The sequence below is a fragment of the Pelodiscus sinensis genome, chromosome 2 (genome assembly GCF_049634645.1).
Source record: "Pelodiscus sinensis isolate JC-2024 chromosome 2, ASM4963464v1, whole genome shotgun sequence".
Classification (NCBI taxonomy): domain Eukaryota; kingdom Metazoa; phylum Chordata; order Testudines; family Trionychidae; genus Pelodiscus; species Pelodiscus sinensis.
Window position 1 is genome coordinate 225,209,635 of NC_134712.1, and position 27,710 is coordinate 225,237,344.

The 27,710-nt window shown below is 39.9% G+C and overlaps 1 protein-coding gene across 1 annotated transcript in view; it reads left to right on the plus strand.

Annotated features, from left to right (window-relative positions):
- Nucleotides 1–27,217, plus strand: part of GPR158 (G protein-coupled receptor 158) — a 330,476-nt gene extending 303,259 nt beyond the window's left edge. Inside the window, exons 8-11 of the mRNA XM_006115288.4 lie at nt 10,066–10,204; nt 19,721–19,826; nt 20,954–21,100; nt 21,840–27,217. Of these exons, the coding sequence (XP_006115350.2) occupies nt 10,066–10,204; nt 19,721–19,826; nt 20,954–21,100; nt 21,840–23,300 (1,853 nt within the window). The 3' untranslated portion in view covers nt 23,301–27,217. The remainder of the gene's footprint in view (nt 1–10,065; nt 10,205–19,720; nt 19,827–20,953; nt 21,101–21,839) is intronic.
- The last annotated feature ends 493 nt before the right edge of the window (nt 27,218–27,710 follow it).

The window sequence follows — 27,710 nt, forward strand, 5'->3', positions numbered from 1 at the left end:
ATTGTAAATGTAAAGGGCCAAGTCTTCTGCTGGTATAAAATGATCAAGTCAATAGTACTGCACCAGTCTACATCAGATGAGAATGTAAATATTCACTATACACTTAAAGCATATCATTGCCCTTCCTCACCAAAACATGCAAAACACCAGTGAAGGACATTTACAAATTCTATTTTAAATAGAAAATGGGAGAGAGTCATCTTTGGTTCAGCTGGCATCATGGTTCAGTTACATCAGTTATGAATAATGATTTAGAATATGGCATGAATTTAGCTCAGTATATTGGATAACCAGTCTAAGTGTTCCAGATGAACTAAAACATGAAATAGATGATTTGCCAGAGCAAAGCCTCAGAGGCGCGGGGAACCGCCGCTGCTGCCGCTTCAATCTGGGAGCCTGTGGTCTGCTGGGGACCGTCCCCAGCAGACCACAGGCTCCCGGACTGAAGCCGCAGCCGCGGGGGGTCCCGCGCCTCTGAGGCTTTGCTCTGGCAAAGCCTCAGAAGCGCGGGAACCCGCCCGGTGCCCCTGGTCTGCTGGAGATGGTCTCCAGCAGACCAGGGGCACCGGAGCAGCTTTCGCCCCGACTTCCGGGGCTAGACCCGGTATCTATCTTCATTTTTTACATTTACCAGTAGCTGCCTCATTTCCTACCCTAGGCTTATACTCGAGTCAATACTTTTTCCCAGTTTTTTGGGGTAAAATTAGGTGCCTTGGCTTATATTCGGGTCGACTTATACTCGAGTATATACGGTAAGTCAGAACTGGTACATATTGTAGGGGAAAACTCTAGCCAAACATTTCTCCAGAGCTCAGTTTTATTCTCCCATACCTCACTTCCCTCAGTTCTTTATTCTCAAGCTGAGGTGTCTGCTGAGAAAAGCCACTCCGCATCTCCCTGGTCTGCTGGGGTGGGGGTGGGGGCGCTAGCTTCGCGTCTCCCTGGTCTGCTGGGGGGAAGCAGCTAGTGCTGGGTTTCCTCACCCCATTTGTAAGTAGGGATCCGATGTAAGTCGGATCCATGTAACCCAGGGACTGCCTGTAGTCTCATACCCTCTGGAGATTTAAGTTTGAATGAATACGAAGTCTGCTAATCATTGGTCTTGTATGGGTTGCTGTGTCTTAAATTTTCAATAAGTGCTCAATTTGAAGTGGGACCCTTTCTAGTCCCAGTTCCAACAACCAGCACTTCCAGCAACCAGCAGTAATTGGGATCAGATCTCTCAATTTCTGATGGACTCTAGACATATATAATCCTCTTATTTATCTAGTGTATTCAATCCAGTGAATTCAAGTCACAGCATTTTTAACAACAGTATTCAAGGCGGAATGACTTCCAGATAGCTGGGTCATTTTGCATCCTCAACAACATGTCTCATGGGTAATGGCTGCCAACACTGACATTGTGGGCTGTCTGTAAAATGCCACCAAAATTCTGCTGCAGCACAAATTCCATATTCGGTACAAAACTCATTGAGAAGGTGCCATTGTCTTTGTGGTAAATCAAAATTGGGTTGACATTCAGTGGGGTCCATAACAAGATAATTATTTGTCACGTTGTGGCCACAGAGCTCCCCACCCACTATCTACTGTAACTCCCTCACCTGGTAAACTTACCCTCAGAGGGTGGCATGCGGGCAGATGAACACATGGTGAATTGAACAAGTGTTAAATTAACCATAGTTGAGGCATCTCGTACAATTTTTTCATGAGATTAGCTACACATTCCTCTCTGTGAACACTGGGTGGAGCTATGTTTCAGAGAACAAATAACCATATTACATGTGCCTGAAGTAATACACTTGGTGGAATTAAATTGTGCGTCAATCATCCTTGAGGGAGAAAACAAGCCCATACCGGAGTACTCTGCTGCTGAATAACAGTGCCACAACTAAAGTGTGTAACATTTGGGCATTAGCATCCCTTGTAGTTCTGGCCACCATTCTGAACAGATTGTTTTGTGTTCTGATCTCAATTGCTGTCTTTGTAAGGTGGTATAGATAGATGAGAGTTCATGAATCCTGACCACTCAGAACAGCTCTCAGCCTATTTATGCATGGTGTAAGTGGAAGACATTCAAAACAGTCTCCCTTTCACTTAGTATCAGAAAGGGTAATCACTATTGCCACCAATGACAATAATCAGTCATGGTTGCCGTATCTGCATTCAAAACACGGTCAGGTATGTCAAAGGAGTGTGACTCAATGCCGAGACAGACATATGTTGTCTGCATAAACAAACTTGCAAGACCACATATGTTGTAGGCCATTCAAATGTAAACTGAATAATGTAGAAGATAATATTGATCATTGAGTAGACCATTCTTCTGGTGCCTCACCCATATATACATAGAAATGATGATTTCTCAGAAACAGAGCCATTGCACATACAATTGACTTGGCATAGTTCTAAACAATTTCACCACAAGACCCATGTGTCAAACTACATCATATGCCACTGTCTGTCAAAAAAAAAATCAGTCTTCAGCTTATGTTGGAATCCATTTTTGATTAAATTTGTAAGTGCCAGCACTTGATCACATGCACTGTGACCACGGTGATCAGCCTTCCACAGGTGGTAAAATTTGTTGAGAAATCATATGCTCAAGTGCCTTAAAGCAGATGTTCAAAAGTGAAATTGGTATGTATTCAAAGGCAAGTGCGGATCTTTCCCAGTTTTCAGTAGGTTTTAGGGAGTCTGGATTCCTGCAAAACTCTGCTGAAAAATCGAACAAGCCATTCCTGATCATGAAGACCCAGATGTTGAATGAATTCAACTGGAATTCTGTCATAGCTGAGAGCTGTACCCATTTTAAAATCATTCAGCACTTTATCCAATTCCAGATTAGTGAATACTCCATTTTACTATCAGATGGATTAATCCTCAGGAAGTGCCACCACTTATCACATACCTCTTTTTTGACAACATTGTCAACAGGAGCTTTGATGACCTTCAACAGATGACTGGCAATCTGATTTAGAGTAACTGCTGACCTGCTTTGTGCACATGGCTGTTGAGCCTCACTTCATCAGAAAATTAATCTTAAACTCTTCCAGATTGACCATGTAAAGTCAAGCACCACTGTCGCTTCCTCTCATTGAGTATCCAAGGACTCTATAATATAGTGTGCAATATTTGGATCTCTTTACTGCTCGTACTGCAACTGTGCACAGTCCTCATTCAAACACAGCGGCTGTGTCTAGACTGCACCCCTTTTGCAGAAAAGGGATGCAGATTAGACACAGCGCAATTGCAAATGAAGCTGAGATTTAAATCTTCCCCGCTTCATTTGCATGAACATGGCTGCCGCTTTTTTCTGGCTCGGGGCTTTGCCGGCAAAAAGCACCAGTCTAGACGGGGATCTTTCGGAAAATAAAGCCTTTTCCGAAAGATCCCTTATTCCTCTTAATATCAAGAATAAGGGACCTTTCGGAAAAGGCTTTATTTTCCGAAAGATCCCCCGCTAGACTGGTGCTTTTGCCGGAAAAGCCCCGAGCCGGAAAAAAGCAGCAGCCATGTTCATGCAAATGAAGTGGGGAAGATTTAAATCCCCGCTTCATTTGCAATTACGCTGTGTCTAATCTGCATCCCTTTTCCGCAAAAGGGGTGCAGTCTAGACTCAGCCAGCATGTACATTGGTAGGAAGCCATTTGGAATTGTTGCATTTGTAACTTGAAAAATGGCACAATGGAAATGACAAATTTGAATCTTCCACAGAGATTATGTTTAATGAGATGGTTACGATGCTCTGTTCTAAGTATTCTGCATAGGAGCCCCAGTCTGCCTTCTAGAAGTCCCATCTTAAGTTTTGGTTTGTTCCATATACTGGGAAGATGCATTCCCATCTGAATCAATGATGGATAATGTTGGCCAAGTAGAAAATCATTAAGTACAGTACATGCTGCTGGCTGCTGCTGATTGGGAAATGATATCATCCAGTCCAGGTCTGAGTAGTAGTCCCTATTCTAACGTGCTGAAGGAAGGTATCACACTGCTGGGGATTACAGACCAGTGCAAGATTATTATTTGTTGCCCACTCCAACAGCTGTTCACTGAACTGAAGCAGAGGAAACAATCTCAGCTAGAACAAGAACTCCATTTAAAGATAAACACAAATTAACAGGAGTTGGTGTTCATGTGGATAAGGGATGTTGGAGTGGTTCCCATGTTCCTGCAAAGTATAACAAACTGTATCCAGGGAGCAAGCAGCAACTATAGTAACTCTGTTAGGGTATGTCTACACTACAGCACTAATTCGAACTAACTTAGTTCGAATTAGTTAATTCGAACTAAGCTAATTCGAATTAGTGCATCTAGACCTAAAAACTAGTTCGAATTAGCATTTTGCTAATCCGAACTAGCATGTCCACATTGAATGGACCCTGAACTGAGGTTAAGGCTGGCCGGAAGCTGTGCCAGCAGGGCATCAGATTAGGATTTAGAGCGTGGAGCTGCTGTCTCAGGCTAGCCGAGGGCTGTGCTTAAAGGGTCCCGACCCCCACCCAGGACAGACAGTTCTCAGGGTTCCCCGCTTGTAAAGCATTCCTGGCTTGGAGTGCACTGAGTGCCCACACTTGGCACATCACAGCACTCAGCCATCAGCCCAGCTGCACTTGCTGCAGGCTGCCATCTGGGGGGAGGTGTCAATCGGGGGGCTGCAGGAGAGTTTCCACCCCGAGGAGCCCGCAGAGCCACCCCAGTCCTTCTCATTGGGGGCTCGTACCCCATTCCTCCCTCACCTCCTTCCACTTACCTTTCTCTAGCCCCCCTTCCTGATGTACAAAATAAAGGATACGTGTGGTCAAAAATAGAAACTCTCTTTATTGAACAAAACTTGGGGAGACTGGGAATAGGAGGTGGAGAAAGGGTGGAAGAGGGGAGGGCAACTAAAATGATCAGGGGTTTGGAACAGGTCCCATATGAAGAGAGGCTAAAGAGTCTGGGACTTTTCAGCTTAGAAAAGAGAAGACTGAGGGGGGATATGACAGAGGTCTATAAAAGCATGAGTGGTGTGGAGAGGGTGCATAAAGAAAAGTTCTTCATTAGTTCCCATAATAGAAGGACTAGAAGACACCAAATGAAATGAATGGGTAGCAGGCTTCAAACTAATAACAGAAAGATCTTCTTCACAAAGCAAATAGTCAACCTGTGGAACTTCTTGCTGCAGGAGGCTGTAAAGGCTAGAACTAGAACAGAGTTTAAAGAGAAGTTAGATCAAGTCATGGAGGTTTGGTCCATGGAGTGCTATTAGCCAGGGGGTAGGAATGATGTCCCTGCTCTCTGTTTTGGAAGGCTGGAGATGGATGGCACGAGACAAATGGCTTGGTCATTGTCTTCAGTCCATCCCCTCCAGGGTATCTAGTGTTGGCCGCTGTCGGCAGACAGGCTACTGGGATAGATGGACCTTTGGTCTGACCCAGTACGGCCGTTCTAAGCTCAGGGCTCAGGGTCGGGGGGTCTCACTGGACCACCTTGATTTTCATGCATACCTGCTCCTGGGTGGCCAGGCTGGCAGCTATCCTGCCCTAGACGGCCACTTTCCTGTGCCTAGTGTGGAGGTCGTGGATGAGGTCCATGATGTCCGCACTAGACCAGGCAGGCGCCCGCCTCTTGTGGCCCCGGGCAGGCTCCCGGGAGCCGTCAGCCTGTTCCTGGGAAGAGGCAGAGGGCTGGGTGGCAGGTGCAGGGTCTGCTGGCTGGGTGCTGGCAGGCTTGTACCTGGCACGGGCACTGTAGCCAGCCCGTGCCCCTTTAAGGGCTCCAGGGCCGGGAGGGGGGCAGAAGAGTTTCCCTGGTGGTGCCCAGAGTGGCCACCAGGGAAAGCTGGGGAGGGCTAGCCTCCCACTAGTTCGAATTAAGTGGCTTCATAGCCCTTAGTTCGAACTAGTTAATTCGAACTAGGCGTTAGTCCTCGTGGAATGAGGTTTACCTAGTTCGAATTAAGCGCTCCGCTAGTTCGAATTAAGTTCGAACTAACGGTTTGCATGGGTAGCGCCTATCAAAGTTAATTCGAACTAACGTCTGTTAGTTCAAATTAACTTTGTAGTGTAGACATACCCTCACTTCTAGTATTAATTCAGTTAGAATAAGAGGCTATAGGTGAGGTTACAATACACAGTTCCACCACTAAGGACAAAGAAGTAATTATGTGATGAACCCTATTATGAGGGAAATCTTTGTTTAAACCTCCTCACTTTACCTCCATTGTATACTAGTTGTTAATGACTTCAGAATTGTCATCATCTTAATTTTATGCTCAGAATCACAATAGGTTGTCCAATGTTCATGTACAAAAAGCCATAGCAAAATCTGATAACATCTGTACATTTTCTTTGTAAGTTATTTATATAAACCTGATTTTCTTCCTCAAGTACAACTTCTACAAGGTATACTTAACATATGTGGTTGGTAGTTTGGATGATAAATTGTTTCTCAACCAAAATGCTATTGCTAATTAAATTATTGTAATAGTGGGCTTAGCTAGTATGTGCATTCTTATTTTACATTGCATTTTAAAAGCTATTCCCATTTGTGTAGTATACCAGATGTCATGCTAATTATTTTCTCTATTCAGAAATGCCACCTCTATTCTAAATGAAAAGCACTGAAAGAAACATTTGATTTTAAATAGTGCAAATGTCTGCTGTGCTCCAGTATACACACCCTTTAAATTCCATTGTTGTTGGCATTAAGTGGCTGCTTAGAACGATATTGCCTGCATATTTAAAAAAATAAATGCATTGAACTTCTTTAGACCTAGAAGCAAATTCTGCCATCATTTATACCTATGCAAACTCACTGAAAGTGACCTTTCCATATTGAAGTGTGGTATTTTCCATCTCACTTGCTCATAGGGATATTTTAAGAGATTACAGTACACCTGGAATATTGTTAAAGTTTTCTTTTGGTTACAAAACTGTAAATATAGAGTAACTACAATACCTTCTTCAGGGTTACTTCAGATATACAGGGTCCTTATTTTAATAAAGCTATCTTCAGAGCATGGGGTTTTAAACTTCTCTTTCCATGCACATAACAGCCTTATTTATTGGAATTCTCAGTGTATATCCTAATTTAGCTCTTGTAATTTATCACTTTCTCCTTGTGTCAGTAACAGATGTAGGGCTTTTTTCACTTCATTTGGTTGTGGAGTAAAAAGAAAAGTGAAAGCACTAGTTTTAGTTTTCATTAATTTGATCATTCCTTGGCTGCTAACACAAACATTGTTCTGTTCAAAAGCTTCAGAGGGGTACCGAGTTAGTCTGTACAGTTAGTCTCCCCCCCGCCCCTCCCTACCCTTCTCTATTTATTTTGGTTCTGGACATATAACACTACGGTCATCTGAAGAAGTGGGCTGTGCCCATGAAAACTCATGATACCATCTACATGTTTTGTTAGTCTTTTAAGTGCTACCAGACAATTTATTGTTCTGTTCTACAGTACTGCTAATATTCTATTTATCAAAGATGACACTGGGCTGAAAGACAGCATTTGTGAAAACAGCAGGGGCAATATGTTCTGATGGCACATCTCTCAAACTCTGCTGGGTCAGTGGGAAATTTCCACAGATCTCATGGGATAAAGAGCCAATGAATTTGCTGTAGCAACCTTAGTTTTTTTTACAGTATTTTCTTTTTTAATTTTATTTAAAGTTAATGCCAAGTTAGAACTATATGTTTTTTGTGCTGTGGTTCTAGATTTAAAAGGAGAATTATTTAAAATATTTCCTAGATTAATTATATTAATGAGATATAGTTATAGAGTTTACTGTCAGTGTAGCCAATAAAGTGATAGTGAATTGAAACTAGTACCCAGTTTGCCCAGGCATTCAGGACAGGAGACATGGGAGTGCTGTATTACTTTATGTTCATTTGAGAAGCCCAAAAATGGACCCAGTCAAAAATATCACAGAAGACATATGATGGGTCAAAATTGCAAATCAAACTGTTGTTTTTTCCATTTTCATAGTAATTATTGTTAGTTTTGGGGAGGACATAAAAGAGAAAGAGTAATACAAGTGTGCTACATATTAGACATTGTGAGAATATACATCATTTTTGGTCAGGAAATGTATGGTTTTAGGACTCAGCAAACCACTCAAATTAAATTAAGAGCCACTCAAAGCTTTGCTCAAAATTCACTGATTCTTTTATTGAGGCACAAAGAAGTTCACGTAATGCTGAATTAATTTTCACTTCCTCAAGTCTTCTCACTTCCTGGTTGACCCAAAATAAAATCGGAAGGTCTAAATATTAGGAAAATATTGCACTAACATAGTATTTGTAGACTGTCTAGAAATAAAAACCAATAGAAAGTGTATTTTTGAGAGATATCCAGCTTGAACTTGTTGACCTAATTAAAAAACTATTTCAAATATGGTCCTTCCAAACTGTTGCAATTTATCAAAACTAGACTGGTAACTGTTTGCCTATCATTGCTTGTGAAGTTACCAATGAAATGGAACAGGTGCCCATTATGTAGGTAAACTTCTCAAAAAGAAAAAAAAAGTAACACCAAAAATCATCTGTATTTTTTACTGTAACTTTCTTTTTTTCTTCTTCTTCTTTTTTTGTGGATGGCCAATAATATTTTTAAATATAGTAGCAAAAATGAACATGTATAAAGTACAAAGTATAAAGCAAATTTTCTGTTAGCTCATGCAGGTGAATTAATTCCAGATACATAGTTTCATTTTTTCTCTTTTTTTCTTTTAATAGTTTATAAACTTGCATCTAATAGAACATAAGATGTTCTAGAGACAAGCTACCTAGCTTGGTAATGTTTCAATGAGACACTATATTGGAGAGAGAGAGAGAGAGAGAATTATTCCTTGTTTAGTTACAGTAGCATCAATAGGAGTTTTGCCACTCACTCCAATGGGAAGAAAACTGAAAATGATACAATTGTTGAGGTACCTACATGGTGTGCTGGTTGCTTGCTCTTATACCAGATGAACCTGTAGCTAGGAATTAGAATGCAGTGAAATGTAATGAAGTCATGTTTCTAATATATCTAACCTGAATTCACAAAACATGGTGTGAATGTGCATGTATATAATGTAGATTGCTAATATAGAGAGGTGTCATGAGCAAAATTATAGTCACAAAATTAAGCAAACCCAACAAAGAATCATGTTTCAGGAGTTGATTCTGGTTGTGCAGGTGACAAGACAGGACTGGCCACTTCCAGCCCAGCTCTTGAGAAGGACAGGTTGAAAGAGAAGAGATGAAAGAAATAAGTTGTTCTCATAACCATACTCCTGAGAGGATCCCAGGGATGTGGGATTTCTTGGGCTGATGTGAAAGATGATGTTTGTGTCACAAACAACATTGTATCCCAGTAAAACATCTACTGAAATACAAACTTCTTACAGGAATGGTTTGAGCTGGCCCTAAGCAATCATCCATCTCTATTTTATTTCTTTCATCACATGTTTCTTACCTACTGAGGAGTAATGTGTCATTTGTTGTCATTACCAAGTCTTTAGGCTTCTCAAAAGAGCTTCCTAATGTCTATAAAACACAGGCTCAACAGAATTAAAGTGAATAGTGGATATATTTTAAACCAAAAAAAAATAGTTACACCTGAGTTATAAACCTTTGAAATATAATATTCATTTAAAAAAGGCTTACAGACACCTAACTGAAGTGGCATTTGTAGCTGCCTTTATAACAAGAAGCTGAGCTAAAATTCAGAAATGTATTACAAATGATGTCAAATACAAATAATACTGCTAAGGTATCAAGTTGAAAAATGGACAAGAAACTGCTAAAGATTGGTTTTAACACTTGTAAACTAAAATAGTGGGCAAACCTAGAGGCAAAGGGTTCCTGGTCTAATTATACATTGTGTAAAAATTAAAATTTAATGTTTGATATACAGTTAAAATATCTGAAAATATATGAATTCTTGCATATGAATGTTTATATTTATGATTATATATTTTCTATATGTGCATATATTTATAGATACAAACACATATAGAACATACTATATAACTTCAAATTTCTCTTATTTTTCATCTACAAAACTAATGGCAAATTATTTCTTTTTGTTCTTCTCACAGCTGAATTTTTATTCCTCTTGTGGGGTGTTTATCTCTGCTATGCAGTGCGGACAGTCCCATCAGCATTTCATGAGCCACGTTATATGACTGTTGCAGTTCACAATGAGCTCATTATCTCTGCTATATTCCATATAATTAGGCAAGTGATCTGTAGCTCTAGTATTTAACTTTGTCTTTCAGGTTTCCCGTGCTGCAATTTAAAATGGGTAAACTGGATACTATGAATAATGACAGAACTTCATAAATATTTTAATCTGCAAGTTAAGGAATTTTCAAAACTAATGTTCTCTTAGAACTGGAAAATACGTTTAATCAACTTTTTTAATCATGTGTTTTGTTTTTTCACTATTGCTAGTTTACATGTTATTTATGTCAATTGAATCAAAATTCAATATATATAATGAATTAGATTTAGCAGAACTATAGTCCATCTTAATTCACTTACCCAGCACACATTGGTTAGTATCTCCAAAAAACCTGGCAATTAATTACATGTGAATTCTCCCTGCTGTACAACACAGAAACAAAATCCCGGATTTGAAATAATTATATTGGGTTGTGCATGTAGCATAGTGGTTTATATGCTGGATAAAAAAAATCAATAATAATATCCTGCTTGTGTATGTAATATAACAAAATAATATTATATATAATATAATATTAGAACAAGTATGTATGAAAAGTCATGTTTTATAAGGATTATAATGCTTCTTGAATTTAATTGAGGGAAATTGTAGTAACAGTAACAAAAAATTAGGGGTCTTTGCTACAACTATGAGAGTGATCGAATTTGGCTTTGCAGAATTTTCTCAGCAGAAATAAAATTGTCCTAGAAAATTCAAAATATTGGGATAATCTACAGATTGTCTATATTATGTGAGATTCTTATATCTTTTATCATCTCCTTTCCTTTGCCTCCTTTTTTTGTTTCCTAGACAGCCTCATCCATTCTTAAGGTCTCTTATTATCTCTGTGTTGACCACTCTCAAATCCACCTCTGCTCCTCTCACCAGACTCTTGTCTCTTGCTGCCTTTCTTGTCTTCCTAGATCAGTGCTTCTCAAACTGTGCTCTGCGGAGCCCCAGAGCTCTGTGAGACATCTCCAGTACTCTGCGAGGTTGAGAAACTGGAAACATCGATAGGTACAACACATACAGTCAGTGGACTGCTGGGGCTCCGCATAAATTTTTACGCATATAAGGGGCTCCAGAGCCCAAAAAATTGAGAACCACTGTCCTAGATGATTCGCAGTTGCCTTAAACCAACACAGAGAAAAAACAAATTTCTCATCTTTTCTTCTAAACTCTCTTCCCTGCCCATTTCCTTCTTCATAAATGACAACTCTGCCGTGCCACTCAAGTATGGAGTGTATGGAATTCCCTCTATTCTATTCTATTCTATTCTATTCTATTCTATTCTATTCTATATAAAGTGATAAGTAACAGTCAGCATGGATTTGTCAAACAAATGATATCAAACCAACCTGATAGCTTTCTTTGGCAAGGTAACAAGTCTTTTGGATAGGGGGATGTGGTTGATGTGGTATATCTAGACTTTAGTAAGGCATTGGATATATTCTCATATGACCTTCTCATTAACAAACAAGAGAGTTACTATAAAGTGGGTACATAATTGGTTGAATAACCATTCCCAAATGAGTTATAATCAATGGTTGATGGTCATGCTAGATCAGTTTTGGGTCCAATTCTGTTCATTATTTTCATCAGTGATTTAGATAGTAGACTTAAAAAATGTGCAGATGATACCAAGTTGGGAAAGGTTGCAAGTGCTTTGGAAGTTAGGGTTATATTCATAATGATTTGGAAAAACTAGAGAAATGGTCTGAGGTAAATAGGATGAAGTTCAATAAGGACAAATGCAAAGTACTCCACTTAGAAAGGAACAATCATTTGCACACACAGGGTATGTCTACACAGCAAAGTTATTTCAAAATAACTTTCCTAGCATCTATACAGCCAAACCGCTATTTCAAAATAAATTCAAAAAAGTGGAGGACTTATTTTGAATTTGGTAAACCTCATTCTATGAGGAATAACACCAAATTTGAAACAGCTATTTCGAAATAAGTTCTGAGTAGACACTTATTTCGAAATAGGGGGCCTCCAGCCTTCCCAGGGTGCCCTGGTGGCAACTGCAGCCTCAACCAAGAACACTTCTCTCCCTCCCCCACTTCCCTGGAGACCTTAAAGGGGTAGACTCTGGCCACAGTGCCTGTATCAGCTCCAAGCCTGCCAGCCCAGAGCCAGCAGTCATTGCCCCTGACTCATTAGCCCCAAAACATAAGCCAGCAAGCCACTGGCAGCCAGCCCTCCACTGCTCCCCAGGAGCAGTCTGCCAGCTCCCAGGAGCCTGCCAGGGCCCAGAGAAGGCGGGCGCCTTCCTGGTCCAGGGTGGAGATCATGAACCTTGTTCAGGTTTGAGGGGGAAGCCCCCAACATCCATGATCTCCGCACTAGATGGAGGCATGCAGTTGTCTACGGCAGGATAGCTGCCAGCCTAGCCACCAAAGGCCACATGCGAACCCAGGAGCAGGTTTGCATGACAATCAAGTTGGTCCGGCGAGACTCCCAACCCTGAGCTCTGAGCTTCCTCTTCCCCTTCTTCCCCTTGCTTCCCCCTTCCAGCTCCCCCCTCCCAGGTTTCCCCTTCCCTTCTCCCATCCTCTCTTCTCCCCTCTCCCCCCTCCTTTCCCCAGTCTCACCAGAGTTTCATTCCCTCTCCTCCCCCCTCAGTTTTGTTAAATAAAGAGAGTTTGTGTTCATGAAAATACATGTATTTTATTTGACTTCAGAATGGGGGGTTAGGGAGGAGTAAGTGGAAGGACCTGAGGGAGGAATGAGGCACAAGCCCCCAGTGAGGCAGACCAGGGAGGCTCTTAGTGCTCCTCAGGGTAGAAGCTCTCCCCTGGGCCTCCTGGATACTGACAGCCCCCCGATGGACCTCCCGGATGGCAGCTTTCAGAAAGTGTAGCCAGGCTTGCAGGAATGCATCCAAGAGAAGCACCAGAGTGCCATGGAGCAGCTCTGGCTCCATGTTACAGCGTGCTGTGGTGTCCTGAGTAAGGGCAACCAGAGCACGCAGAGACAAAATGCTTTGCTGTCCCTCGTCAAGGTAGACAAGCAAGCAGGGAAACCTGAGAACTGACTGTCCAGGGCAGGGGGGTCCTTTTAAGCACAGACCTGTTAGCCTCAGGCAGCAGCCCCACACAGTAAGTCCTGACCTGGTGCCCTGCTGGAACTGGTTCCGGCCAGCCTTAAATGCAATTCAGAGTCCACTCAGTGTGGACACACTATTTTGAAATAGCAAAAAGCTATTTTGAAATGCATTTTGTGTGGAGACGCTTTATTTCAAAATAAGATATTTATTCGCAATAACACTATAGTGTAGACATACCCACACAGAATGGGAAATTACTGTCTAGGAAGGTGTATTGCAGAAAGGGATCTAGGGTATGTCAACACTAGCTCGTTAATTAGAACTAGGTAGGCAAATGAGGCAACAGGAGTTGCAAATGAAGCCCGGGATTTAAATATCCCGGGCTTTATTTGCATGTTCCTGTCCGGTCGCCATTTTGAAATTTCACTAGCCCAAACTCACTGCCGCGCGGCTACATGCGGCAATGAAACATTAATTCGGACTAAGTGCTTAAGGATGACTGGATGGGAACATGCAAATAAAGCCCGGGATATTTAAATCCCGGGCTTCATTTGCAACTCCGGTCGCCTCATTTGCCCACCTAGCTCGAATTAACGAGCTAGTGTAAACATACCCCTAGAGGTTATAGGTAAATATGTGTGACAGTCTTGCAAAAAAAGTAAACATTTGGGAATGCATAGGCAGGAGTGTTTTAAACAGGACATGAGAAATATTCTTCCAGTTCTGGGTGCTATATTTTAATAAAGATGTGGACAAATTGGAGAAGGTTCAGAGAAGAAAAAAATGAATAAAGGTCTAGAAAACATAACCTCTGAGGAAAGACTGAAAGAACTGGGTTTGTTTTGTCTGGAAAAGAGACAGTCAAGAGGGGACATGATAAAAGCATTCAAGTACCTAAATGGTTGTTGTAAGGAGGAAGGATTAAAATTATCCCCCTTAATTCCTGATGATAGGACAAGAAACAATTGGCTTAAATTGCAGCAAGCAGGGTTTAGGATGGACGTTAGGAAAAACTTCCTCTCACGGTGGTTAAACACTGGGATAAATTGCCGACGGATGTTGTGGAATCTCCATCATTGGAGATATTTAAGAGCAGGTTAGGCAAACACCTGTCAGGGATGGTCTAGATGATAATTGGTCTTGCAATGAGTGCAGGGGACTGGATTTAATGACCTCTTGAGGTTCCTTCCAGTTCTAAGATTCTGTGATTTTATATGTCTGATTTTCTTTCCTTTCTGATCAGCTAAACTTTTCAAAAACTCATCAGCTTTCCAAGCTTTTATTTTTTATCATTCTTATAGGCCTTGTGATGGCCATACCAGCTGTCATTTTCTGAACATGCAGTTCTGGAGACATCTTACGTCTGTCGCTGACTGGAATAGTTGCTTCTATCAGTATAAATATAGCACATTGAAAAAAAGAAAGTGGAAAGAATCCTATAAATGTGAGCTGAAAAAGGCCATTGGGGCATTTATTTTCTATCCCTGCTGGTGAAGAATTATTCCAAGTCTATTCCAGGGTATAATAATGTCTAGTGTCTTTTCCTTCCTTGCTGTTTGTTTTAGTTGCTCTGTGTTCTCTTACTGTTGGATGTATTGGCATTCTGTTGAAATAAGAGATCACATACCATAATTAAACAGGGCCAAATTAACTGGTTTGGAAAATGTAAGACCTCTTCTAAAATTTTGAACATTCCCAGAACCCAACCTAAACTAAATCTTCTTGAGATGTTTTGTGGGTTTATTTTCCTTTCCCCCTAAGTTTTGAGTACAACCCACACAGCTAAAATCCAAGAAGCATTTTCAGTGTGTGTGTGAAAAGTTGGATGCGTAAGATATCTTTGCAGCATAACTTGTTCTGATGTGATAGACACCAAAATATTTGATGATTCCAAAAGCTTAAGGTAGTTTGGATAGTTTGAGTAAAAATCAGATGAGCATCCAAATCCATTTATTTTAATGTTTGCCATTCATTGTATATAATTTCCTTTTCAAAACTTCCATACTGGAGAGCATCTCTAGGATCATCTATAGGAAACCTCTTTTTAAATAGATTTTTATTTAATTTGCCTCTGAAGTTGACCGAGTGAATCTTCCCTTTCCCATCAGTCAGTATTAACAATAGGACTAGTGATGAATGTGACGGTGCGTTGGGGGTCCCCCGTCTCTCGCACCCTGAAATGGCACAAACAGACCGCACCAGCCGGTGGAATAGAGGAAGTTTATTGCCTCTCCAGGATACAGCACAGCACAGATGTAATCTGGTCACAGAGCTGGGCTAGGATGCCTCAGGCCCCCTTGAGTGGGGGGGGGGGAGACTGGGCCCCTAAACTCCAGCCCCTTTCCCTAGGCTGTCTCCTCCAGGCTCACAGACAGCAACTAACCAACACTCTTCCAGCCCTGCCCCCCAGCCAGGGTAGCATTCCACCTTCCTTTGTTCCTCTCCATGGGGGGTGTCTGGCCATACTGGTTTGCATAGTGACTCATCCTGTTTTGCTGGGTCGTGGTACCCACAGCAGCCAGTGGGGGTTACCCCAGAGCCAGCAGCATAGAAACCAGCCAGGCACCCCCACTACGTCACAATGAACAACTCCTACTTTTTTAGGCAGCAGAAGTGAAACAATGAAGAACCCATGTTGTGGCAAACTGGGAATGGGCAACAGGGGATGGATCATTAGATGATTCTCTGATCTGTTCATTCCCTCTGAGGCATCTGGTATTGACCACTGTTGAAAGATCAGATATTGGTCTAGATAGACCTTCGATCTGACCCATTATGGCCATTCTAATGTTTCAGTTTGTTAATGGATACATAGGTGGCATCAGTTGTGGCACATGAGTACAATGGAGTAACAATGTGGTCATGGAATCCTGTGACGTTCTTCAAGTTAATAATTGCCATGCTTATGTAATGTCTTCAGACAACATCCAAACACATACAGCTTCCTTATAATGAAACAATTGACCATATGTCAAACTTGAGTGAAAATTGTCTGGGGTAGGAGACAGAACTTCTCAACAACTGGCCAGTAATCCGGAAGAGATGAGTTGAGATCAGAACAATGATTATCTGCATCTTCACAGCAAAATTCAAAATCCACTTCTTTGGGCTCTCTATCCCAAAATAACATCACAAACCACAGGCCAGGCTTTAAAAATGGGAGGAAACAGAGAAGTAATTTTGGGATTCACTCAAATGCTACAGAGATGCATCCCGTATAAGAACTTGGTATAGATAGCTAAAGTCAGAGCAATAAAATGATGACAAAATCCCTTATCCAGACAACTATACAGAAGCAAAGTCTCCACTTCATAAGGACAGAATGAATTTTGTTAGGCATATTATTCCAAGGTTGTTCAATTAGGTTACAACTGGTGCTACGTTTTATATGCTTCAACATTCTTCAAATTCAGACAAGTAACAATTCAAAGAATGAAATCCCTTTTTTGCACTTTTGGCAGTATCAATGGAAATCAAATAAATTACAGCCAATCTCATCTTTTCTTCCAGTCTGGCATTTACAAACAAACTACCTCATTGAACAGCGTAAGTAAAGGACAGACACATCAGCCCTGATCATACACAGTGGGTGGATAGAACTAGAAGGAGCTCAACCTTTTCCCCCAAAATTTGTCAGTCCAGCTCACCAGCTGCCCTTTGTATGCATGTCCAGCTTAAGGCAAAGCTTTGACATGTACCACTTGATGCTGTGGTGGGCTTCTAGCAGCAAGAGTCAATAAGTTGGAGAGGGGAGACAGACCCTGGCCAGTTCCCTGAGACAGGTCAGAGCCACTAGTGACCAGTCGGGCTTGCTCTGCAACCCCTGTCCCAGGGTCACAAGACAGGAGCTGCCACTGTCTGAGGTGAGCATGGGGCTAAGTGACCTTGCTCTCCAAATGTCCCCCGGCCTCCTTTCTGCCCTTGGCTTTGGTAGAGTGAGGCCCAGCCATGCAGGACAGAATCTATTTCTTGATCTATGGGTGAAAGAATACATCAGTCTGCTTGATTTTGGCCTCTTGCTAAAAATAATAATTAGATACCTTCAAATGTCCCTTTATTTTTTGTGCTGAGATGCAGTGCTTTGAAACAACATTGTACGCATTTTTACAAAGGCTGCGCCATAATGGATGTTCCAATAATGATTCAATTACATCTTCCAGGCAATGAGCAGCATACGACTAGAACACCACATCATGGGGCACCCGTGGCTCCACCACATATCTCTGCCCCTGCACTCTGAAGCCTATCTCCTTTTGTAGTATTGGTGGAGCCTTTTTCCCCTCCCAGCGAGACTGGGGCTGTGGCATGTGATCTCCTTATTCCTTGAGGAATAATAGCAGGGGCTCTATTCCTTTAGGGCTTGTCTACACTATAGAGAAGAACCAAACTGCCGCAGTTGATCTTCCAGGGTTTGAATTAGGAGGTCTAGTGAAGACACACTAATTCAAAGTGAGAGGGCGTTCCCTATTGGTGCCAGTAGTCCTGATCCTTACAAGGAGTAAGGGAAGTCGATGGGAGCGTGTACTCCCATTGACCTCCCACAGTGTGGACAGAACCAAAACATGATTTAAGATACTTCAACTCTAGCTATGTAATTAAGGTAGCTGGAGTTGCATATCTTAAGTAACTTTTCTCTTTAGTGTAAGCCAGGCCTTAAAGAATAAGAAAGGATTTCTCTCTTTCACAGAGTGGCAGGAGTGGCAGCCCTGGGGTATCCTAACACTTATAGTGGGGAGGCGATGGATATTGCAGGGTGCACTTGCCGTCATACCCACTGTCCCGTTGCTGCCAATTTTTCTCAGCCTATGCCTATTGCCACAATAGAATTTTCAAAAGTTACGTAAACTAAGTTTATATGAAAAATACTAGAACTGATAAAAAAATTTCCATTTTTAAATTAAATTAAGTTTTTGAAAAAATGAAATTTTGGATGAAAAATATCAAATTTTTCAATGGAAAAAATTAATCTTTTGATTGAAAACTGAAATTCCCCCCAATTATATTGCAGAAGGGAGATTATTCTTCATGGAGGTATAGTCCAACCAAGCAGCCTCGCCTCCTGTCAAGAATGGGGGTAGGAGGAACCCAAACTACAACTCCCAAACTACAACTTTGCAGAAGCATTTCCCAAATATATGGTTTTTGTTTTTAATTTTTGCTGAAAATTGTAATGTCATAGTAAGTTTCTGTGGAAAATTTGGATGAAAATTACTCTTTTGTTTGTTGAAATTTTCAATGGAAAAGCCTCCTTTTTGACCAGCTCTAATATATAACCAAATGATGACTATAATTAAGGATCCCTAGGATCACTGGCGAGGAGTCCTGTGGCACCTTATAGACTAACCGAAGTGTTGGAGCATAAGCTTTTGTGTGCAAAGACCCACTTCATCAGATGCGTGTGTGATGAAGTGGGTCTTTGCCCATGAAAGCTTATGCTCCAACACTTCAGTTAGTCTATAAGGTGCCACAGGACTCCTCGCCGCTTTTGCAGATTCAGACTAACACAGCTACCCCTCTGATACTTAGTATCACTGGAATAGCACGAAGTCCAATTGAGTTTTAGAAAAAATTCTTCCAAAATGTAAGTGTGGCCACATGTCTTCAAAGATGAGTCTGTTATATTTGTGTGCATGAACCAGCATGCTTACAAGTAATAAACAAGAAATTATGTGTGTATTATTATAACATATAAACTAATGTTTCATGCCAGACCAATGACACTAATAAAAGTATATGGTTGTTGTAAAATATTTATCTATTAAGTGGAAAAAGGTTGCACACATCATTTCTATTTGATTTTTTTTAAAACCTGCATACTGCAAGCCAGTGGTGCATCCATTCATCCATTATATTGCTTGCTATTTAAATCTTTGGGAACTTAAACAGCACACAAAATAATTACCAAATGTAGTTTAATTTAATGAATTTAATCAAATTAACTTTTCATTCACTAGCATTTGCAAAACTGTTAAGCCCTGTAGTATTTAGCTGAGAGCTCGTGCAATCAAGGCCAATTCTGTACTCCCCACTTAGTCCATCTAAACGTATATCAGTTCAGTTCTCTGTTACTGTGGCTGGCCAGTTTGTCAGTAGCATTCTGAAGCTGTGACTTAAGGACATACTGTAGTGAGGAAATGTGCCATAAAAAACAGAAGATCATGTGTTTTGTGAATAATCTAAAAAGCACAGGGCCAAATCCTCAACATGTGTAAATTATCATAGCTCAGTTGTAGTCAATGGAGATCTAAATAAATAGAATGAGAATATTTAAGTATGCTCTGTTCTTAAAAGGCATGCTTTTGTCTCCCTCTGTTCCTTTGGAGATATGATACAGGTATAAAGGATGAAAATGTAATTTTAGTTTATATCAAAGAAATACAAACATATCATTTTATCTTTAATTCAGATTACCTTCAGAAATATTAACTTTAACATGTTAAAAAAGACAAATTGCCAACACTCTGAATTTTACTTTCAGATTTAGTCTTGCCTCAAGACTTCAGTCCGATTGGATGCTAATGTTGTACTTTGCACACACGCACTTGACTGTGACAGTTACCATTGGGTTACTTCTGGTACCTAAGGTATTCTTCAATTTTTTTTCTTGTCAAGTACACAGAAAGATCAGTATAATTCTGCAGAAGCAGTTAAAGTAGCAAGTAATTAGAGGAGGAGGATTAGGATATTGGTCAGATATCATTTCAAATCTGTATTTTTAACATTCTTATCTTAAAATGCTTGGTGGAAACTCACAAATGTTTGTTTTATTTTAATATTACATTTTCAGAAGAAATTCTTGCTTTGAATATTCAATTATTTTTTTAGAATATTAACCACATTAGTCTGTAACTAAAAAAAACCCTTAAAAATCAATGATTGGTCCTGCAGCACCATAGGGATTAACAAAAATATAGATAGTGTTAGGAGGCTTCGTGAGCACAACCCACTTCAGAGCACTTCCATTTTAGGAGAATGTAATTTTAGAATGAAATTTATTGATAAAAGAACAATAAGCAAATTCCCACAAAATAGTTGTGGTAATAGTTAACTTTGTGATATTTAATGTATAAAAATCAATTATTACAACATTATAAGAAGAAAAAGACTTCTTACACAAATGTAAGGAAATTCAAAGTTTACATACTTACAATATACTTAACTCTGTCTCCATATTGCTGGCCACCTTCTGCATATGGCAGCCCTGTAGGGCTGGTCACTTGCCATACGAAATATCTAGCTGGTCTGCCTGAGTGTCTAGATTAAAGTATAATGCCAGTATCACATGAGTAATGGTTTTGCAATGCTGCTTTCGTCAGTATAACTCTACTATAACTGTTGTGAGGCCTCTGTTTGTTCAGTGTGTAAACAGGTAAAGTTGGGGCCTCTATATTGAGATTTCTAGCCTAGCAATTCAGAGAAGTTCAGATAAGCATCAAAACATAGAACTGATTTTCTCAAATGAAACTCTGAACGTTTTCAGGTTAATCCATCATTAATATAATATAATATAATATAATATAATATAATATAATATAATATAATATAATATAATATAATATAATATAATATAATAGAAAATAATATAATATAGACATTGCTTGAATCCAGGTTTGTAAAATGATACCTGGAGAATAGTTGTACCCTTATGATTCTTGATTTGACCCTTATCAATGCACTAACTGCAACATCTTTTTGCCAATATGTCTTTCAGTTTTCACTCTCAAGCAATAACCCAAGAGATGACATAGCCACTGAAGCTTATGAAGATGAACTTGACATGGGTCGCTCCGGGTCCTACCTAAACAGCAGTATCAATTCAGCTTGGAGTGAGCATAGTTTGGACCCTGAGGACATTAGGGTAAATACTAAACTTTTAATTGTAATTCAGTTTTTAGATGAGTGTTCTTCTACTGAGACGCAGAAGTTTGATTTCTTTTTATTGCTCAGTTCTAGAAATACCAGATATATTTTTGGGAAAACATACTAATGTGAGCAGAGACTACGTTACTTGTTACTGCAGGAATCTCACTGGATGCTGAGTAGGCTGAAGCATCATGGCAAGAACTGTCCATCAGTTTGGGTAGAGAGGCTCATCAGTTTTGAAGCACAACCAGAGCTTCGTGTCACAGTATTCATCATCTTGCTAATTTTATAAAATTTCATAAACTGATCAAAACACACCATCCTTCCTTCATGTGGAAAAAGAACACTTCTCTTACAATAGTGCTTTGACTGTACACTGCCTAAAAAGGGGGGCTGTTGTCTTTTTTATTCGATTAGTAAAGAATGCACAGTAACCTCATTTGTTTTCAGAATAAGCCTAAAAATGTAGTGTGACTATTTGATAACTATCTGTGCATGGAATATGCTGTGAGACCACATGTGATTTTTAAAAGTGGGTTTAGCTCTGAGCTTCCCTTAACAATGAAGAATGTAATCCAAGTACATGGAAGAATGACACATTCTGATGGTAGAAAAGATGCAATGAAATACTTTATTTTAGTGATTATACAACATGAGCTTAAATAGCATTAATGGAGACTGTTCATTTGATTTGATTTCTGTCATATGTGCTAGTTTTGCTGTTTGTTTTCTAGGATGAGTTGAAGAAACTGTATGCCCAGCTTGAAATCTACAAAAGGAAAAAGATGATTGCTAATAACCCACATCTCCAGAAAAAGAGGTGCTCTAAGAAAGGCTTGGGTCGCTCAATAATGAGACGGATTACTGAAATCCCTGAGACAGTCACCAGGCAGTGCTCCAGGGATGAGAAGGACCTTATGGACCACAGTGCGACAAAGAACACTGCTGTCATGAGAAAAAACCCACAGGATTCCACAAGTTATGTAAAGCCAAAGGAGGAGTCTTTGAAAAACAGAGTCTTTTCATTAAAAAAGTCCCACAGCACTTATGATCATGTTAGAGATCAAACAGAAGAGTCTAATAGCTTAACCACAGAAAGTGCTGAAGTTATAACTGCTGATAATTCACTGCTGGATTCCTTGACAGGGAAAAAATTAACAAAAAAATCTGCAGAAAAAGTTGAAGCTGTGTCCACTGAATCTGTCCCCTTAGTATGCAAATCAGTAAGTGCACACAACTTAAGTGCAGATAAGAAGCCTCTGCATCCAAGAACATCTGTGTTACAAAAATCTCTCAGTGTTATTGCTAGTGCCAAGGAAAAGACTCTAGGATTAACCGGGAAAACACAGAGCCTAGAAGAAAGCAGTAAATCCCATAAATTGCAGCAAAAGGGTAAAGAGGCCAGCAAAAAACACTCAGCCAGTGATAAAGGGGAACATAAAGATTCACATCGGAAAAACTCTACTCACACTGAGGAAACAAGGAAACCCCATAAATCTGGAATTATGAAACAACAAAGGGTTAGTCAGATAATTGCAAATCCTGATGCAGGCACAGGCAAGTCACTGCTTAAGGACAATTTTGACATAGCAGAAATTTGTCCCTGGGAGATTTACGACCAAACTCCTGATACTGTGCCTTCTGAATCGAAAGTTCAAAAACATGTGTCTATTGCTTCCTTAGAAATGGAGAAAAATCATACTTCCCAGCCAAAGGGCAAATCCCATCACAAGCTTAAGACAGCTGAAGGATATCAGCAATCAGATCAAAAGTCCTTAGAGAAGTCAGAAACATGCACTCCGGAGGCCCAAGAGCAGCATGTTTTTGAAGATGAGAAAAAACATTTAAATTCCAACTCTCAGGTCGCCCCTGGGTTTAAGAGTGAAAATGTTAATAAATATTATGCAGCAAATATTTGTGCTGAAGAATCTGAGAAATTGCCTAAAAAAGGTGCAGTGCAAACAGCTGAAAGGGAAAATCTCAATAATTTGGGAGAACAGAAAAAAAATACATCCTCCTTGCTTTCTTCTGACTCCTACAGATCGAGTAGTAACTTACAGCAAGCTTTAGCATCTAGAGCTGAAGTCTGTCCATGGGAGTTTGAAACACCAGATTTACCAAATGCAGAAAGATGTGTATCTTTATCAAACACATCTGCTTTAGGTGCAAATAAAACAGCAACACCTCAAAAATAGAGGATTTAGACTGAAAAGAGTAGCAGCACCAGGAAGAAAGACTACAGGAAGAAGGAAAGTGAGAGGGGACTAGGCCAAGAGGATCTAAAAATTCCTAAGGAGTATCACTTAACTGAAGGTATCAGGACATGTAAAAGTAGGAAATAAGCAAAATAAATTATTATTATTTTATTTATTTCTTGAGTGCCAACAATGTGATCAATGGTGTGCAAACCATGGCAGGGATATGGTACCTGCACTAAGTAGTTTACAGTCTAAACATACAGACACCTGCCTTCGCAAAACCATTTCTCCCTTACAAACAGAAAAAAAGTAAATGGCTGTAACAATGAAACAAATTCCAACTGAATTGTTCCTGAATTCCCCAAACTGGGCAAAACTTGCCCTTGGGACTTTAAAGATCCAATAAAAGTATGGCATGGAAAATGTCTTGATGGCAAAATTGGGTATAAATGAGCAGCCTCCTGAAAAGATGACTTTTTACTTTCCATATTTAACCTTGAAAGCACTGCTAACTTAATGCATCCCAAAAATACATTTTCTATAATGGTTGCTCTCATTTTCTTATACATGTATGTTTAAGTGCATTGTTGTGTCTCATATTAAAGCATTCCAGATTGTATACATTTTACAAATAACTTTGATATCATGTGACACAACAACACATTTATGCAATCTGCGGATACTCTATTGTTACTGCAGCTTACAATACCTGCTATAGACTTTTGTTTATTTACCAATTACAGTAAGCTTTCACTGGCTTTGAAAGCCATAACTTGTATGGAAAAACATTTTGGATTTTGTTGTGATTTATATTGTGAATTTTCTGTTCTACTCTCTATTATTTAAAATTATAGTTTGATACTATATTATCCAGGGTTTTTATACAAGGTAAGTTATTTATTTGGCACTTCTTTGTTAGCAATCATAGACTTTATTACTGGAGAGCAAGTCATCTGTTTAGCTGTGTATTTGGATAAGTTCAAGGACAACTTATCTGTTGTTTGTTACAAGTTTGACAAATATCATTTCTCAATACAGAATTCCTGCTTTAATCACCCATCATCAGTATATGTCTCAGTATTCCATAATGAGCATATTCTGATGAAGGAAAAGAACAAAGATGACAAAATACTTTTAGGAATTATGGTCTGTTTCACTAGCAACACACAGCTAAGGGAAATACCTTAGATTGTTTAGCGCTGATGTGTTTCCTTCTGGTGAACTTCCAAGAACTGACTCTTTAAACATTAAAAAAAAGAGAGAGAAAGAGAGATTAACCCTAATACAACACATTTTCCCCCTAAAATGCAATCAGTAGATAAAAAGAGAAGAAGAGGATGGGGCATTGCAATCCTTCCTCTAAAAATGTTTTATGTTACACAGGAGTAACATTTATAACATCATATGTTAAACACAATTAATCCCCAGTAACAACTAAGGCCCTGATCCTGCAAAGGCTCACATGTGTTTAACTTTATATAGTCAGAACAATCAGTTGAAGTCAATGAGATTTATACATGAATAAATCTTGGCATGGTCAGGACTTAAGAGGTATTGTAGAAGCTACAAGGACTAATAAATAAAGTCAGTACTAGTAGACGAGGTGCCACCTTGGCTCATTTCAATCTAGGACTTGTCGTGTACTGTTGGTATTAATGCCAGCTCTGTGCGTGGAGATGTGTATTACCCCCAAATAAAGGCAATTCCAGGTCTCCTGAAGAGTTTTCAGATTGAGAGAGATGATAGAGTTCACTGGGAAAGCCAGAAACAAGGATAACTTAATGCTGTGTTGTTCAATATATGTGTGTGTGTACTATGTACCCGATACATACAGAATAGATATATTTAATGCATATGTAGACACACATATGTAATATAAACTGACTTCTCCTGGGCCTCATAGAAATGAGGTTTGTAAGAGACTTGGGCAAACTGAAATGAGGAGGGCATTTCCTCTTCTTTGCAGAGTTGTAGGCAAAGGATTGAGCTGTGAAAAGGGAGGCTGAGAGACGGCCTCACCTCCAGCACTGGAGAAGCATTATAATTAGAGTGTGCGTGCACAGATTCTCTCTGTCCTCCCCATCCCACAAATGTTATCCAGAGCCTGAGCTGAAGCTCATTGAAGTCAATGAGAGTCTGTCTGTTGATGTCAATGGGATTAGGATCAGGCCTCTGGTTAGCAAACCCAATTTCTTCTAGGTGATATGTGGGCTTCATTCTGCCATTGCGTAGATCTCAGGGTACCACCAAGCAGATAGAGACCACCCAGAGCATGCTGAGCCCCTGCTGGAGAGACCAAATCCCATCCATGTGCCAGAATCTGCCTATGTAGCAAAGGATGCCCCTATTGATAAGCAGAGGAACACATGGCAGAGATGGGATTCTATATGGAGTCATCTCTCATCAGGCTGAGGAAAGGACGTCAGAGCCTGGCTAGTTTTCCGACAAGCCCTTTCTCCATCAGAGCTGTCTGTGTTTGGGGCCAGGATGCTTGCGGTGCAGCTCACTCACTGCCATGGCCCTTTCTGCATGATGAAATCCACACTTGCAGCTAGTGTGCACAGGGTAGGTAATAGGGTGGGGGTATCTTCTGCATTTATCCACCATCTCCCGGATCTCGTGTCCTCCGGGGTGTGATGCCATATCATGATTTCACTAGTCACTATGCTCCTTCTGCCCTCTGTGCACTCCGATGGCATTGCCTCTGCAATGCGTCAGTCATGTTTGGGTAGCTCTCCAAACCAGGCCAGCTGGAGATCCACATGTGATCCACGCAGTAGTGCTACCTGTTACACCACAGGCAAGATCAAGCCCTGTGTGTGTTACTGTATTTGTGCCAGTGCTGATTGCTTTTCCTTAGGATAGCTTATATGGGAAAAAATCATTAGCACCGAAGAAGAGGGCTAGATCCATAAGAGGTATATATTGACATATCTCTGTTGAAGTCACTGGCATAACAATGACTGTCTGACCCAGAATGGATATTTTAGTTTTACATTTGTTTCTGATACACAGAATGTTCCCTCTCTTTTAAAACATTCTCCATGTGGATTTTAGGTTTGCTCAAATCATGTACTTTAAGGCTGGTAAAACTGGAGAATTTGTTTTAAAAGCAATTACACTAATTAAGGATTGATTTCCCTGGCACATGCAGTAACGGATATTTGGGTTTCTTATCTGTTGATACTTTTGATTCTTTCAACACTTTATAAAACAAGGGGGCCAAATTTCACTGAGCTGTTATATTTCACTATGGTCCTGCTAGAAATGTTGCTTAACGACGGCAAACTGAGTTAAACCAACATGATTTTCTATCTTCCATACATTTTTCTCCACCAGCATATGTTAGCTAGATTGCTTAGTTGTCTTTTTCTGGAGTTCCATTATCATTATTCAGCCAAGAGAAATGCAACTCTAGAATTAAGATGTTTTCTAGCAGATCTGTTAAGAAGAAAGATAATAATCGCTCAGGTCACAAACATTTGCTAGGTTGTCCTTCTCAAATGCATGTGCAAGCTGCATCTCCTTTTTTTCTGAACTATGGCTCATAAATAATTAGATTTAACCAATCTTAATCTACTTGTATATTTTATGAAGGAATTATATGCTTAAAAATACAGATAATTATTCACCCATCAGCTTCGGTGGCATTACAGATATGAAAACAGATAGCACTTTTATATTTGCTCTCCTTAGGCTTTTGCATGCATTTGATGACTGGCCCGCCTGAGAACACACTGCCTTTTCACTTTTAACATTTTAGCTACTCAGAATTGTAGAGTAAATAAAGTGGTAAGTCTATTCACTTTATTCAGTAATTCTTATAAGACTATTATCTGGCAATCTACAGTATCCACCATGAAATATTTGATAGATTTATGTTGTAATGTGTCACAGCATGTAAATAATGTAACTTCTCTGCAATAAAGTACATTTATATGAAAATCTGTTTGTGGTCCATTTATATTGTATTGTAAAGTCATCACTGACTCAAACTGAACTTTTTTTTCTGATCTGGTTTATAATTGGTCTGAGGTAAACAGGATGAAGTTTAATAAGGACAAATGCAGTTTCATACATACAGAATGGGAAGTGACTCTAGGAAGGAGTACTGCAGAAAGGGATCTAGGGGTCATAGTGGACCACAAGCTAAATATGTATCAACAATTGCAAAAAAAAGAAAACATGATTCTGGGATGCATTAACTGGCATGTTGGAGCAAGTCACAATAAGTGATTCTTTGGTTCTACTCTGTGCTGATTAGGCCTCTACTGGAGTACTGTGTCCAGTTCTGGGCTCCACATTTCAGGAAAGATGTAGAGAAATTGGAGAAGATCCAGACAAGTACAACAAAAATGATTAAAGGTCTAGAAAACATGAACTATGAGGCAAAACTTAAAGAACTGA